This window comes from Falco naumanni, chromosome 9 (genome assembly GCF_017639655.2).
Source record: "Falco naumanni isolate bFalNau1 chromosome 9, bFalNau1.pat, whole genome shotgun sequence".
NCBI lineage: Eukaryota > Metazoa > Chordata > Aves > Falconiformes > Falconidae > Falco > Falco naumanni.
The window spans coordinates 38,603,503-38,620,173 of record NC_054062.1 but is presented as its reverse complement, the minus strand read 5'-3'; the positions used below and the strand labels follow the sequence as shown (position 1 = coordinate 38,620,173).

Sequence of the window (16,671 nt, the reverse complement as noted above, 5' to 3'; positions counted from 1 at the left end):
AAGTAGTGTACTTCATGGATACCATAATAGTTAACACCTGTTTCAACTGTTTAATATTTGTATTGGATGGAACCTTGGCAATCCAATATATCTTGAAAAGCAAAAACCTAATATAAAATATTTCACAGTATGGAAGAAATTATAATAAACAGAGTAGAGCTTAAAATATAAAATGCTTATTACACACATTTACGTAGCCTTTCATCTGTATTTTTGAAACCAATGTTACCATTCTGTGTAAAAATAATCCTAGTTTTTGTGAAGGTCAGTTAAGTGATTGTTCAATACCATAAAATAAATTCTCTTTCTAAGAAAGCAGTATTTCCCGAGTAGCAGAGGTTGGCAGAAACTAATCAATTTGTCAGTCAGAAGTTGGCACACTGTATTAATTACGATTTGGTTTGTGGTTTCTCCCAAATTTGCTTTGGGGACAGAGACCATTGGCAGGAGGATGGAACGGTCACCTAATACAAGTAACCAGGCATGGCTTTCTAGAGCTGATCTGGAGATCTTGTCAGAGTACTGATGCCTTTAAAAAAAAAGCAACTTAAGCAGTTGTTATTGGCGCACATGTAGTTTAATTCAAGGAGTGCTTTCATTGTCTTGGTAGCACTTTTGCTGTAAAATGCTGCTAGAAAGTTAACTACTCTTCTACTCCTATTTGTAGTGCCTACCTCTGCTGGTGAAGGAGCCAGTAGTTCTGGAGAAGACTTACAAAAAGATAATTTTGGCTGCCACTGCTTCCTGAAGCTGTACTTGCCTCAACGCCTTCAGCTGGTGTATGTCAGAGCTGCCAGCTAAGTGAGCCCCGAAAATCTCCTTCCCTCTGCCCTTGCCAGCTAAGCAAGTCTGGGGGGCTATTCCAGTAAATACTACTTTGTCTATTAAGTCTAAAGCTAGGGCTGGTCTCTGCCACAGATGCACAGAAAGCTGTGCTGTCAAACAAAGGAGAGCAGCACAAGATGGAAGTGAGCAGCAAAGGCTTTTTCTGTTTGTGGCCAAAAGTGTTCTTGTAAAACACAAGTCTGTCTTGTCTTCCACAACTTGGACTTGTCTTTTCAAAACATTCTCACAGCAGCTGAGGATATTGGGGCTCTAGTGACCTGTATCTGTAGGAAGAAAGCTCTCTAAAAGTGTTTTTTAATCATTGTTTGAAGTGGAATTTAGCAAGCCATTAAATAACTGAAGTGCACTTGTTGACATATTTCCTAGACCAGGACTGTGATGGTATCTGAAGTGTTAAGTGTTAGCGTCACTTCTTAATGTTGTTTGTTAATGGTATCTTATTTTAAAATCATTAATTTCATTTAAGAAGTCAGAAAATTCAAAACTGTCTATTAAAATCTGAAAGCTTATTTCAAATATAATGATGAGATGGACTAGATTGTGCCCTCCATGCAGCGCAAGTACGGCACTGCTGGCCCCCTCAGCCTCCCACAAAAGACTTGTTCTCTTGAGTGTTTGAGAACTTGGAAACTTACTGCTTTTTGAAGACAGCTTTGGTTCATATTAAAACGTTAATTAATATTAGTAAATTTACTGAAATAATATGCCAGGGTACATCAGTCAGATGTAAATTTGGGGAGCTTATCAATGTATTTCAAAGATGAGTGTTATTTTGAGAGTTGGGGTTAATACTCTCAAGATTTGTTTAAAAAGAAGTTGAGCTTAGGATTCAATGACCTATCAGACTTTTTCCTCAACACAGATTAACTCTTGCTTTTACCTCTGTTTATCTGATTTGAGGTAAACCTCAATGACTTAACTAAATTGCAGCTCATTGTAGTGAACACTGTAGATGGTTTCCGCTTCTAGTGACTTATGCATAAATTTCATAACTCTGGAATGGTTCTTTTGCTCATTTCCCTGCAAAAGATGCTGGTTTTGTCTTGTTTGAACAAAATCTGTTTAGCTGTTAAATTATGAAAGAAATGGATAAATTTTGCCTTGTATGTGGCTGCTGTTACTGTTTTCAGAAGTGCTAGAATGCCTTTGCCTGCTTTGGTGATTAAGTAGTAAATGTTTTGCATGCATGTTGGAAACTTCCTTAAATATAGGTACTTAGAGGTAAACATAGATTAAAACGTGTGTAATTGTGGGTAGCATTCCAAAATTCATAAACTACTGGTAAAATTTAATTTTTCCTAACTGTAATTTCTCCGTAAAAAAGAAATCAAATTTTAAGAAGCAAGTAAAATAAGAGTAAACCAATAGAATTGGTACAAATAGTTATATCAAGAGGAGGGAGGGCAAAAGAAGGAAATAGCTGGAGAACAGCAAACTTAAAAGGAAACATAATATACTGCATCACATATTTCATCTTCAGATTGCTAGGCGTTTTTTTGTTTTCTGGTGAAAGATCTATCCTAAGTGTAACTCAGTAGATCAACTGCAGTACTGAGGTGTTTTTTTTTTTTTATTCAGCGCATAATTGAGATGGTAATGACTAGATCCCCTTAATATACAAAAACTATTTTATATGAAAATAATCAGGCATACCTCTTAATGGATTAAATAGTGCTGCATCATGGACATGAAGTGACAAACTACTAATGCATTGCAATGTTTTTAATGACATGAAGAACTGCTTTGGGTGCAGAGACCTTAAATGTCAGACCTTGAAAAACACCACACAGTCGTTTTGCCTTTTTATAGATATCGTGAGAGCTTACAAATAAGTTATCACAAAACATATTTTATGTGCTGAAAAGCTATAATTAAAGACTATATCTTAATAGTATGGTTTTAGCAACTAAAACCACTGATTATTAACAAAAGATGTTTCTAAAGTGCCATCTGCTCCAACTTCACTATTTTCTATACTGTTTTGTATGGGTTTGTTTTTTCTGTGAACCTGGTTTAGGATGCTCTTGTTCCTTACTTAGTCTGTGCTTGTTGGAGTCCATCTGTTGTGCCATACAGTTGTTGGTGGGGCCAAGCTGTAAATCAGGTCACCAGAATGATTCAGATTAAAAATAAACCTACAATAAAAAGCGTAGAATTTGCTTTGTCAGCATTGTGTTTAAATGTCTTGCAGAGCATCGCTGCTATTATGTAAGTCGTCTCTTGTTTTTATTCAGTTCAGAAATCGTGTATTTGCAGCTGGAACAAGATCTGCCTATTCTCAAAACTGCAACTTCAGCCTCACGTCAGTCATGTTCTCATTTCCAATTATCTCCTGTAGAAATAGTGTGGTGGGACTCCTCATTTCCCAAAAGTTTCACAGCTATTCCTGAGTTAATGGAAAACTTGTCAAACAACATGCACGTATCGAGTGTCCACTGTCAAAAGAGTTGTGTTTTTCTGCTAGTATCTGTAGCTTGTAAATCTGAAAAACTGAAACCCTCCCTAATTGTTTTCTCTGCTTCCAGAAGACCTTGTTCTGGTGAAACATGCAGAAGTTTTCTCTTACAGGTGCTTGCGGCTTTGGAGGGCAAGGAGGGCTTTTGTTTTCTTCCCAGACTTGTGGAACTGTGGAGTCTGTAATTGCTCTGCAGCAAGATGACTGCTTGACAGGCCTCTTTCGCTGTCTCTGCTCTGACTATACTTGAGTTAAATAACATGAAGTCGTGAAGTGTATTAGATTAAACTTCCTACTGTACACTTTCTCCATGGTATTTAAGTGTTGCTATTGATATATTGAGCAGCTTATTTCAAATGTAGTGGCATTGCCTCCTCTCAGGTAGAAAAAGTAATTTTATGCTTCTAGCCCGTATCTGGTCAGTTGCATTTGTTCCTAGGTTGTGCTAGACGAGTCTAATGTTAACTGAAGGGTTTGGAATTGCTTGTGCAATTAGAAGAGTGGGAAGAACTAAGTACCTGAAACAGTTTTGAAGCCAAGGTGATGGCATGAGCTGGAGGTTTGTTTTGTACGTGAGAAATAAAGAAAAAATCTTGATGACAATGAGTTTCTTCAGTAATCCAGTACCATTCGGGGAACTTTTCTGCACTTGGACTTCTATTTGGAGGCATCCCATTCTCCAGGCAAAAAGAAACTGTCTGCATAATGATCTTGAGCTATTGTGTGTTGAATAGGTTGCTAGGTCTCGGGTTGCGACCCAGCTAAGCTGCAACGTAAGCTATATGCAAACAGTTCTATCCCTTTAAATGCAATAATTTACATAAACTAAATTTACAGTTACGGTTTTAAATGCATGTGGGAGATAATCCAGGCCCTGATCCAGGTCTTGCTCTTGACATCACTGAATTACATTATTGATTCTCGTAGGTTTCCAGGCTGTCTTCTACAAAGATGTTTTGTTCTGCCACTGTGATGTTGTCGGCACTGTTTTGGGAAAGTGCTGTGAAGGCTCTATAGTCTGTTTACAGCCTGCATGTATTTACTTATTATTCATTCTTCCTTTTGTTAGGATTTCCTTTTTATGTAAATAGAAATGTCCCAGTTTGACCAGTACAGCCCTAGAGTACAAGGAGCATTTTGGTGTGCTGGCACGTGTACTTCAGGTGATACCGGTTTTCCCTGCCTATGCTCCCTGAAGCTGAGTCCTGGGACCCCCGCCGTGCTCAGCCCTGTGCGCTGGGTCGGTTGACTCTGCAAGAGGTGTGTGATGGCGGTGAGGAAGAGGGTGGTGTTCTCCACTGCCTTTTCTTCACCAAAGAGGATTGGTGTGAAGAATGCTCTCTGATAGCATTTCTCCTCACCAAGTCAAGATGTTCACCTTTCAGCCTGTGATTTCCTAGGCTCAGGGGGTGAAGTACTCTTAGTTTTTCCCTGCTTGACAAGTGCTTCTTTGCCCACAGTTGCCAAGCCCTACTAGTAGCCATGATCAGTGCCACAATTAAGCTTCAAGTCATCTTTCTTGAATGTCGTTCTGAAGTGTTCAAATGTGCTTGTGCCTCTCATTTGTACAACGGCCTCATTTCTGGTGGGACTATCTAGGGGTGCCCTCTGTTTTTCAGCTGCTCTGAACGTAGTAGCTCATGAACATCGGCTGGTGGAAAGTACATGTTGCAAAATTTCATGGGGTAACAAGCAGTTGAGAAAGGAATACTTAACAGCACTAGGAAGTATTTAGATTTTTGTTGTAGTTTCTCAGTCTTAGTAAAACGAATAGTGGTAGCTCAGTATTTCACTTCAATAGAAAAAATTGCAGGATAGAGGAAAACATATTCTTAATCCGATTCTGGCTTACTATAATGCTTATTCTTGTTTTGGTTCTAATTTTTATTGTTGATACATTAAATCTTGTGCCCTCCTAGCTTTCTTTTGATCCTCTTATGGGTAGAATTACACAGCAAAGTATGCAGTATGAGTAAATCATTAGACTTACACGACCATATTTACTTTGTAACTAAAATATGCATCAGTATATTATAGCTCTGGTATGCAAATACAAACATCTGCTTGGTCTCCATCCTTCACAAATGACTTGTAAAAGGCAGTTTCGGATATTACTCAGTTGTTGACAAATGTTTATTGCATGAGAAAAGATTGCCTGGAATTTTGGTTTCACAGTAGCATGTACTCACTAATAATTTCTATATGTAAACCTGTACTATGTACATAGTAACCTTATCCCACCTTTCTTTTACAGCTGCTGCAGAAGGCAAAGGGAAAAGTGGGGAAGACTTTTTTCAGAAGGTAAGAAAGATATTTTAATTGTGTAATATCAGTTGACTAGAGGAAAAATTATGCCCACTGCTCATGAGAGCAATTTGATCCACTGTATTGATCAAAGTTTTGGAAGTGTTTGTCATTAGTGTGTCTACTAACCCATCAGCTGTGCATGGAATGCAATGAGAAGTATGTTCTTTGGTGTATGCTACTGTCATTCATGCACAACAACTTAATTATCCTTTAACTGTAAATGTCAAAGTATACATTATGAAAGTTTATTTTGCTTAATGGCAGGGGCTTCCCCCAAAAGATCATGTGAGGTGGTCTTAAGATTTTTAGGTCTACAGAAAAATGCTACATTCTGTTACTGAAAAACTTACACCAAACTTTTTGCGCTATCATTGCAAGCATAACTATTTGGTTGAGAAATGCAAAGGCCTTTTAAGAAGTAAATACATCATCCACAGAGTGATTCAATAAAGTTTGTGGTTAGACAGAAGCACGGAAGGACTGGAAAATAGTCCTGCAGCAACTAAACTACAAAGAGAAACATGGTCAACAGTAATGGCTTTGAAATTACTTTTGCAAAGGAACATGGTTTTGGGGTTTGGTTTTTTGTTTTTGGTGTTCTGTTTTTTTTCAATAGTAGTGCATAAAATATTATTTATGACTTACATTAATGAAGCTCTGGATACAAATAAAAATGACAAGCTGTGTTGTCTGTTGTGCTGTTGAGAAGATAGTGTAAATTTTCATGCTGTATACTGTAATACCTTGAAACTCCTTTTTGACTGGCTGTCCAATAAAAAAGTAGTTTGCTGGATTTTCTATGTTTTCTACATATTTATAAGTGGTACTTCAAAAAAGGTCTCTTTTTTAGATGTGAAAGAATACTTTATCCTGCATGTAGTTGTCAGATGCTTCAATGAAGGCTGGTGGGGAGGAGTATGTATACCATCAAAATTTACGTTTTGGGAAGTATTTATAGGAGCCTTCAGATTGTTGCTCTTGACTGTCAAATGAGTTACTTTTTTGAATGTGGTGTTTGTGCTTAACTGTCTAATACTAGTGTGCATAGAGGAGAGTGTGCCAATAATTCTTCCTTAGGCTTTTATCAAAATGCATAGCGGTTTTCTACTTAGTGAAACAAGGCTAAGCCATAGTACTGTATACTTTATTGTACACATCGTTCGTTTTACGACAGTGTTTTCTCACATTTGTTTAAATATGCTCATAATTCTTGAAGGTGTGTACAAAATATTTTCTCTGTATGGCATTGAGCAGTTTATATATTTGACATGTGTATTTGGATACTTGACTGTTTACTGTAGATATTATGTACCTTACAATTATGTAGTTGTTACTGTAATAACAAAAAAATAGTGTTTTAGATTGAATAGGAAAGCAAAATGTACTAAACTTCAAGTATGTGAATGAGGGTACGCTACTTACCCATATTAATAATAGATGTAGTGGCTATTTTGACATTAATATATTGTCATATACCTGCCTAATTATTATATAGACACAGTGTGGATGCTGTCATAGGTTAAAGCTGCTTCATTTTGACTGGCATTCTTCTTTGTCTAATCAACTCTATAGTTCAGGTTACTAAGTTTCTAAGTACATACACACAATACTACAGCTAATAAAAACAGATGGAAACTATCTTCTTCGTGAGTTTTCTTTTGTTCAAAAAAAATCTTTGGCTAGTTGCTCACAGCTTACTCACCGTCTCTGTCTGTGCAATTTCCTTTAATCAGGGTTAAGCTTTTTCCTTTCCCATGTGAAGTGAATAAGGCACAGTTTCTGGAGGTAAAATGAAGACTCTTTTCATGTGTTTCAGGTTGTGTAGCAAGGAAGAAAGTGATTTGTAGCATTAGAAACACATTGCAAACTAAAGGGGCAAGATACTATGAGAAATTTAATATGAATTCGAAGCTATAGTAACTGTGTGGGAGTTTTTAAGTAGTTTTGAAAATGAGATTTTCTTTAGGGCGTTATTGGCAGGCAACTGGAATGGGGAGGGGAAAAGCATCATTTAAGAGGTACATCAAGAACGGGTGTAACTTGTGTAAATAATGCCACGTACAGCATTTTTTGACAAGCTCTACTCTCAGTGTACTGAAGTTACTGTGTGGTGTGGCGGGGGTGAGGTGGAAGCAGTTTTCATATGAGCGCTGAAGTGATGGCAGCAACAAAGCAAAAGTTCAAGAAGGTGATTCCATGTGTTGAGACATGCAGACCGAGAGAGAGGGGAGAGGAGGCTGGTACTGGACAGAGTGAGACAATGCTGCCAACTTGCAGGCGACTCTTAAGTGGCTGCTGGATCTTGCTTGGTGGCTGGGCAAAGGGGGACAGTATTTGGGGTTTTTTATTAGTTTGCCCTCATACGCTCGCAGAGCTGGGCTAAAAGTCAGGGACTTGGCCTGGATTGTTGTTATATATAGTATGCCCTAATGAATCTGTCATGTTCTCAAAGAAAATTAAGTTAATGCAAGGTTTTGGTCTTAAGTAGTCTTTTACTGGTCTTCAAATGTGTGAGCTAGTAGTATTACTTTCTTGGATTTTCAAAATCAAGCAGACTCTTAGTGGATGTGAACTGCTTATATAAGCTTTTAAATTTTAAAGTTTAATAATGACAATTTAAATGTCAAAATGCGTTATTTCACTGACCATTTTAGCAGGACTAAGTGCATGTGCTGCAATTGCCAGTAAGTTACAGAACAAGCCCCAGTTTTTGCCTGCAAGGGACAAATTAAGCTAATATTTCTCCCCTGTCACAGTGGGGAAGCCCCTTCCTCTCCTGAATTAAAATGAAGAGTGGATAAAAGTTTTTTGGTAGCATCACTTCAAAAAATCTGAAGACTTTAGCATACTTTCTTCTAGTATTTCTAAGTTTAAATACTGCTTCAAAGGAGGGGGGGGACCTAACATGGGCTAATGTGGATTTTTCAAAACCACTGGGAGCTGCTAATGACATAGCAAGGAGTAAGTAAATAAGGTGATAGTTTTCTCTCTAGAGCTCTCTAATGTCCAGTTCAGTGACAGATAATCTTAAATACACATGGATAGGTTTGCTGTTGTGTGATGCTACTTATGTGAAAGATCCTTGTGGGCCTTGCTCTATATATTATTGACCTAATTTATTCTGTGAATAATACATAATATTAAATGATTACTTGTTCTTTACCGAAAGCCCTTTTTCGGTTGATGGTGGAATTTTTCCATCGAGTTCCATAACATCTGGTTCATGCCTCATAGGCAAGCAAGGCCCTTCCCAGGGAAAGCCAGGACATTGTTCCAAGGACCATGTAATTGATGTAGCACTATAGATCTGCATGGCACTGTTAAATCAAATGTGAGAAGTTGACGGGTCTCTTCGCTGAAGAGTTCATAATACAAAACAGATCAGGGTCAGCCGTGTGGACAGAGGGGAATTTAATGCATTGTTTCTGGTTGCTTTTAGTTCTTGCATCATCAAGTGGGTGTTTTGGTTTTTTGTTGTTAGGTTTTGGTTTTAGTTTTGTTTTGTTTTTTTTCTTGAGCACTTGGAAATCTTAGTGCTGATAAACTTTCATTCTGAAACTTCTCAGGGCAAGAGTGTACATCTGGCCTTATCATGGCATGTCAGCAGTATGGTGGGTGGTAGGTGAAAGTTGTGATTTTAGTAGAAGTTGGGTGGAGCTTTTGGGCTAACATGGGGACTGTATGTGCAGAAGGTAGTGTCTAGAAACGATGCACGTGTGGTGCTCTGCCCAGATGCTTGACTCAAGATCAGATGGAAGCTGCTCATTTCAGCATAATTCAGTGCATATATGTGTTAGGCATGGGCTTCTGGAGTATTTCTGAAGGGGCTCCTCAGATCTTCTTTTCCTGGCTTTCAAGAGTTTGTTTGTAGAACTTGGTTTTGTGGAAAGCACAGTATACTACCAGCCAGAAGTAACTTGGTTTTATTGCTGTTGAATGTCTGAGATTATTTAGGTTTTGTGGGGTGTTTGGTTTTGTTTGATGTGTTTGGTGTGGGTTTTTTTGTGTTGGTTTTTTTTTATTTTTATTTTTAATCCAAGAGAAATGGTGTTAAGAATATACTCCTTTGCACAGTTGCAGACACTTAAGGGTTTTTCAGATATCACTGGATTTAGGCAAAATGTGTGTTTAAATGCTCGTGCTTCTATTGACTGTAGACTCGCTTATTCCCTGAAGGGGACGTAATCATGCTTGGAGGTATGAAGATGCAAATGCACTGATGTTGCATGTGTGTACCAGAATGTACATTACCTATTTGTTCAGGAGGCTCTGGCAGCAAAGGCAGTAAGAAAGCTGCTTCAAGCTCTGTTTTTCTAAGATAGTAAAAGAGTTTGTTTTGCAGCATCCTGTGTTTTCACTTGTACCTTCAAAAAACGTTTGTTAGGTTGATCTGGCACAAACCTTCTAACTTTGGCAAAATTCTTGAGTGTGAATATATTGATACAGTGTTTACTTAAACATGAATGCTTTTCTAAGGATACATAATATATACTGATGCACATAGATGTAACTGAAATTGTTATTTTTCTGTCTGCGGTAGGTCAGGCTGCAAGTTGGTCTGTCTTCCTTTTTAATCTCTGAACGTGGAACATGTCGGTAGAGCTTCAAATGTGAATTGCTTAGGGCGTTTTCAGGCATTAAAATATTAATCATTGACCTGAGACTAAGATGTCTCAGGCTGATTATTATCAGTGTTCAGCAGTAACTTCTGAAGGGCTTTCCATGTGTCCTCATCCATGACTTCTCTTGAACTGCCTATTTGTAATTATAGTCTCCCTAAGGCTATATTCCCATTTCTGATGGCAACCGCTCAGCTATTGGTTTCTTTCAGTGCTGTTTATCTTGCTGGTGAGACATCGTGAGTTCATGGTTATTATACAATATCATGGGTTTTGTCTCTGTTTCAACCACAGGAGCAGTTTTGAACTGCAGAAAATGGTTCCACAATGTCCACTTTCTCTGGCTAGAAATCCGTATCTGCGTTAGCGTTAAAATAACCTCTTCATGTAGAGTTTGGCTCTTAGCATGTGACAAGGATATATTAAGGCCACACATTTCCAGAGCTTGCTTAAAGCACCCGGCTGTGCTAGGCTGTGATGGGAATGCTGGCATGCGCTTCTAATTTACATTGAGCTTCCTCTCATGTAGCTTCCTGGGAAGAGGAAGTGACTGCTCAGAGAGAATGGTATGGATTAGAAAGCTGAAAGAATGTCAGTGGCAGTCAACATTTGCAAGAAATCTTGAGAGAGGTTTGTCTCCCGTTTGGCAAAACCACACCTAGTGGAAAGAAGGAGACTGTTTAGGTTGGATCGTTTTCTCTAAAAAGGTAAATTGAGAATGCTTACTTAACTTTTTGCTTAGTTCAGACAGAGCTAAGTGGTGGGAAGGCTTCATTCTTGTGGAAAACTGCATTAGTCACGTCTCTAGTATAGCAATCATGCTTGGGGGTTTTATTGTTTATTTCATCTTTAGTTTCTTCTATGTTGCTTCTGATATAATAGGGACAACCTTGAGGGTTTACCTGTACTATGAAAATGCTCTCTGATGGGCCTGATCCTTGAAGTGCCCACTGCAGTTGGAAGCCTTAAAACAGCACTGTCCTTGTTGAGTTCCTTGTGAATAATTCCCTTGGTCAGGAAAAGTGGCAATTTTGATCGTGTAGTATTATACATAGTGACTGTCTATATCACTGCTTGGAGCTTGTTCTGACTTCAAGTGAATCAGAGTTTTAGTTGATGATGATGTTCCATTTTATTTTACCTTATTGCTATACTTAATGTTTTGTGCATTATCTCTTGTATTGTAAAGCAAAAAGAGAAGGAGCAATTTTGTCACCACAGTCTTGATTGAGATGCCTAATCCTTTTCACTCTGAAAACTAAATGCTCTCTTAAAATAGGGGAGAGATTCTGGTCCTCAGAAATACTTGGTCTCTGTCCTTCCCCTCTAAAAACAAAAAATGAAGAGTTGAGTATGAGAATGATACAAATCAATAATATGCACTGGGTTCCTGATTTGTAGGGAGACTTGCTGCTTCTGCTTGGAGAGAAGAGCTGCCTGCATATTGGTGTTTCTCACAATGTGCTGTGGGGGCTTCATTGTTAAGTAATAGGGTTTTTTAATTGGATAAATTTCCCCTTATTTATATTATTTGTGTAGAACTCCTTAATGCTGTACACATGGATGCGTTTATAGCTTATATTTCGCATGCTTAGATAATCCCTTTACATTATTGACTATACTTTTAGTAATTTATTTTAAATAAAAATACTACAGGTGACTTCTGATTAATATTTCCATTGAGGTTGAACAAAATGTTCAAGTCAAGTAAAGGGGGGACTTTAATGTTTCTCTATAGGTAAGGGCATTTGATCCGTAGTTTTCTTCTCACTTAACTTTACTTGCTGTATTTGTCAAGTACAGAGTTCTGTAAACTCTGTAAAAAAAAAACAAAAAAACAAAAAAAAAAAAAAAAACACAAACCAAAAAACCCACCGTTGCAGAAGGTTCACTTAATGCCGTTTTTGGATGCAGGAACAATGCTGCAATACTTGCTTGCTTAACAAGACCCTTCTTTAAAGAATGATCTTTGCCAGTTCATTTCAGGTAAAGTGAAGGTTAAAAAAAAGTCATGTGTGTGCATGCATGTGTTCTTTTCCCTTCTAAGCTAAAAATGCCTTATTTATATTGTTTCCATTTCCAAAGCCATATCCACATAGATGGCTTTTCCCAACTCTCTTTACCGATTCAGAGCTTTTATTTATAGCTTGACAGTTTGAGTTGTAAAGCTGGTATTGTTTACTCTGCTGCCTTTATTGCCTTTACATATAATCTGTTAATTAGTTTTTGAAGTATTATCAGATGATACTCACTGATCAAAAGTACAAATAAATGAATACATTGCCTATAATGTTAATTTTGTCCTGTAATTTTAGCTTCAATACCACTTCATCCTGCACATGCTTACCTTATTTCTTGATAAAGTCAGTAGGAATAGCTGTGAGTACCTAGTGATTATGGTAAATTTGTTTAGAGTTAATCTGGGCTAGGTTATAGCCCTTGACAACAAACAGCCTACTTGCTGCTTTGCAGAAGTCTCTAAGCCTGTACATGCAGACCACAAAATTACTGGTCATGAGAAGCTGGAGGAAAGCATGTTAGTATTTTGCTTAGCCTAACATGAAGCTGTGTAGAAGTATGTGAATGGGAAACAGGCATGTTTTTCTTCTGTTGCCTTCTTATACCTGAATCTAGATTAGTTGGAAAATTCAAACACTTTAATTTTGTCATTTAACAGTTAACTTAAAATAAAAATCAGTTTAACAAAGATGGACAAATTAGTATGCAAGGATCAAATTCCCACAATATTGAAACAAATTACTTGCAGCAGAAGAATGAAAAAACTATGTATGGCAGTACTGAACCTTATCCATACTGGGTATCCCATATGGTAGTCTCTAAAATAATGTGAATGTTATCCTTTTCAAAGACAAAGTTAGGGGAGAAGGGCTAGCCAAGTAGTCACATAGCGATACTCTTTTTCTTTTTTTCTTTTTTTCTTTTTTTTTTTTTTTTTTCCCCCCAAAATGTGTTTGGGGGTTCTGACAGTTGGAATATAAAATAGGAAAGTCAGGTACCCCTACCGTCCAAGACACATGCACTGGTGCCCTTGCACTTGGGAAGGCACTTGTTTCATAATGCTCCTTCTTGCGCACAGACTTGCACATCTGGAGCGCAATCCTTGTCGTCCCTGTGCATTGTTTTGTTGTGTATTTTTAAGTAGTTTACACTTAATGTACACTATTGGTATCGGCACTCTAAGAAAAAAAATTATTAAAGGTTTTTCTGCGTTTTCTCACTGTGCTGCCACTCTGCACAGGAGATAGCTTTTTCTGCCACACAGAAGCACAAACTGTGAACTGGAAATGGTGTGTTGGTCTGGAACGTGTGGGTGCCTCGTGGCTATCTGCTGCTGCTTGTGCTCAGAAACAGGACCAGGTTTTGTCATCTCCTCTTTTTTAACTTACATGCTTTATATTTTCTCACCAGCAGTGAAACTGTTCCATTGTCATGTTCTGGGTCCAGCATCTCAAGTGCTTACTCCAGCCTCACCAGTTTCAGAGGATGAATTCACGCTGTCCGTTCCTGAGTAACTTTACACAATTCATTTCTGTGTCTTGTTCTTCCTTCCCATCCTTATTCTTCCCCTGCTTTCTCCTCCCCCAACCCCCAGAAAACAACAAACCATTAAATATAATACTCCTGGTTCCAGCTACACCCATAGCTCTGTTCTTGCTGCCAAAACTCATGTTCAGGGATCAGTCATGAGCTCAGATACTGCTGCATTGGAAGCAGAAGAAATGAGTATCAGCCCATATAGAATGTTTGGCTATTCCAACTCTTCAGTCTTCCTTGCTTTATATAGATTTTTTTTTTTATTTTTGTGCAAGTGATATTCCATGTTTCAAATAAAATTATAAGAGCAAACTTGTTTATTTTGCTCTAAATGCGTACATACTGTTCTAATACTACTTCTCTGAAAGCAGAAGATGCAAGATGAACATCTTACGTCTGTGAAACAACATTCAGAGATGGGCAAAAGTTTTGTATATTTGTTTTTACTGGGCATCGTGAGGTCTGATTTTTAAATTATCACATCACCATTTGGTTAATACTGAATTAGACTGTACATGTAATGGTTTTGTTTTCTAAAATAATATGCTTATTTGGGTGTTAAAATTTTTTAACAAGTAAAATCTGCAATGCTGAATTTTGGCACTTTTTTGTGAGTTAATGAATTGGATAACTACTCCGTTTGCCCTAGTACTCTTCCCTTGTTAACTACATGCAGATTTTGCATCAAAACTGCAACTGTGTTCATGCTGAACTTAATTTGTGTGTCTGTCTTCTTAAAAAGAAATTATTTCTTTTTGTCAATTAAAATAAAATTGATGATCATCTGGAACTCCAGACTTCTAAATGTTCTGTGCATAACCCCAGCTTTCATTATGGTTCTTAAAGCTCCATTCTTCAATACAAGCTTATACTTTTTCTTATTCAGTTCGCTTTAGAAATACTTGTTGAGTTGCCTGTTTACTTTTTGTGGCTACTTTGAGCTAAAGCAGTTGGAGCCCTTGGTGTATGAAAACTGGATACTTAAGCAGAAACTTTTGGTATCAAACGCAGCTTCTGTGCATTTGTAAATGATGGTGGGTAAGGACATGTATCTGTCTTAAAATGAGTGTTTGTGTCTACTAACAAGACATTTCACATGTAGCTGAGATTAAGACAGTGCTGCATGTCAGTTTTCCCCTCTTTCCCCATTTGCTTTTTCCTCTGACTTGTTATGTTAGCATTGCTTCAAACTACTTTCAATTTTAAACTTCATATTGCTTGGAAAATCACATCTTATTTGGTCATACCTTTTTGTCTTGCTGGAAAACTACTTCATACAAAGAAATGGTCTCTGAGATCTGTAAGTGTAGGGTTGAGAATGCCATGAAGAGTGAATCTAAAGGTAATTCAGAATATAGTTTGGGCCCCATCTTGATTGTATGGTTTGTGGTTTTGGTTTTTTTTTTTTGTCAGTACACAGAGGCAGTTTATGAGGGAAAACCAAGATCCAACAGGTATATTTGCCTATAGCGTTGTCTTTTGCTCTGTCACTTAACCCACTGAAGAAAGAACCTTCCCCCAGTGCACCAGAGGGAACTGGTTCACTTTTAGAAGTGCTGATTAATTTAGAAGAATCACTGCTGTGTTCTCTTTGCTGCTTCTCATCCACCTCTGTGTTCTATGCTGCCTCAGAGAGAATAGTTCTTATTTTCGTGGATATGATCACCTTTAGCTATTAAGTTTAATTTCCTTTTGTATAATTTACTCAACCAGTCTGCTAAAATACCTCATGCGGCATGTCCTGCTTTCAGCATTTGTCACCTCGCTCATGAACAGGATTTGCAGTCTGCTTACAAGAAGTGGAGCATTGTCTCTGAAATATACCAAGTAGCAAAGGAGTTAGTGCTCTCTGAGGATTTGTTTTGTTTGATAGTTGAAAATAAGGTACTCTTGCAGTACTCAAATGTTTAGATGTGTGTAGTGCCATTGATGATGTTGATGTAAACCTAAATGTTTCTGTTTGTTTTTAACCTGCACAGAGGAAAACCTAGGAAAAAAATCTTTGAAGATAAACTCAGCTGTTCAAAACATGACACAGACAGATAAATAAAAACCACCGGTGGGCATACAGTTTCATTTCTTTCTAGGATTTTTACTAGCGTGAAAAAATCTGTGCATCTACCAAATATGTTATTGTGTATTTAAAAAAAAAAGTTCTTGAATATAGATTAAGATAAACATGTACCTGTTCTAAAAATAGAATTTAAATGTGTTTACAAGATTTTTAACATCTATGCTTATTCATTATTTAAGTACTCTACAAGTTAAAATACTGTGTGTATCTTCTGTTGTATTAAGGAAGGTTAAACTGAGGATGCTAATTCCTTGCATAAAGCCTCGCTTAACAAACTGGCTTTTTTTGAGAGTTATGCTTGCAGCTTTGAGATTTACTTTTGTCACTTCTGTTGGAATGAGCTCATTGCTGAGCTAAAGCTGAGAAAACCAATTGCAGAAACTTACTGGCATATGCAGGTTCCCCTCTTAGCTTTTATTTTTCCTTTCACTGTGAATAAGGACTGAAGCAGAAATGGCCAAGATGTGTGAATCCCCAAGGTGGGAAGATCAGAAATAGACACCTTATCACTACCTACAAAGAATACTACTGTCATTTAATGTGCTTGTTTGAAATGAAGAAAGGTCTGTTTGATATGTTGTTCTTTTTCATCTACTCTGTGTAAAAATACTTCCTTTGACTTCTGAAATGCTTGTGGGCTTCTGGGGAGTTTGGGTTGGTTGGTTTTTTGCATTCAGGGCATTCCAGTTTCCATCCAAAATCAGCTAAACAAAAATTACAACGTAAGGAAAAAATAATTTCTTACTGTCTTAATGTAAAAACTCCCCAAAGTGCTTAAACTATAAATTTTTCAAGCTGGAATACAAGGAAGCCAA

The 16,671-nt window shown here is 37.5% G+C and overlaps 1 protein-coding gene across 1 annotated transcript in view; it reads left to right on the top strand.

Moving 5' to 3' along the window:
• BICC1 (BicC family RNA binding protein 1) overlaps positions 1-16,671 on the top strand; it is a 110,195-nt gene that overhangs the window by 32,799 nt on the left and 60,725 nt on the right. Inside the window, exon 2 of the mRNA XM_040607130.1 lies at positions 5,556-5,602. Within this exon, the coding sequence (XP_040463064.1) occupies positions 5,556-5,602 (47 nt within the window). The remainder of the gene's footprint in view (positions 1-5,555; positions 5,603-16,671) is intronic.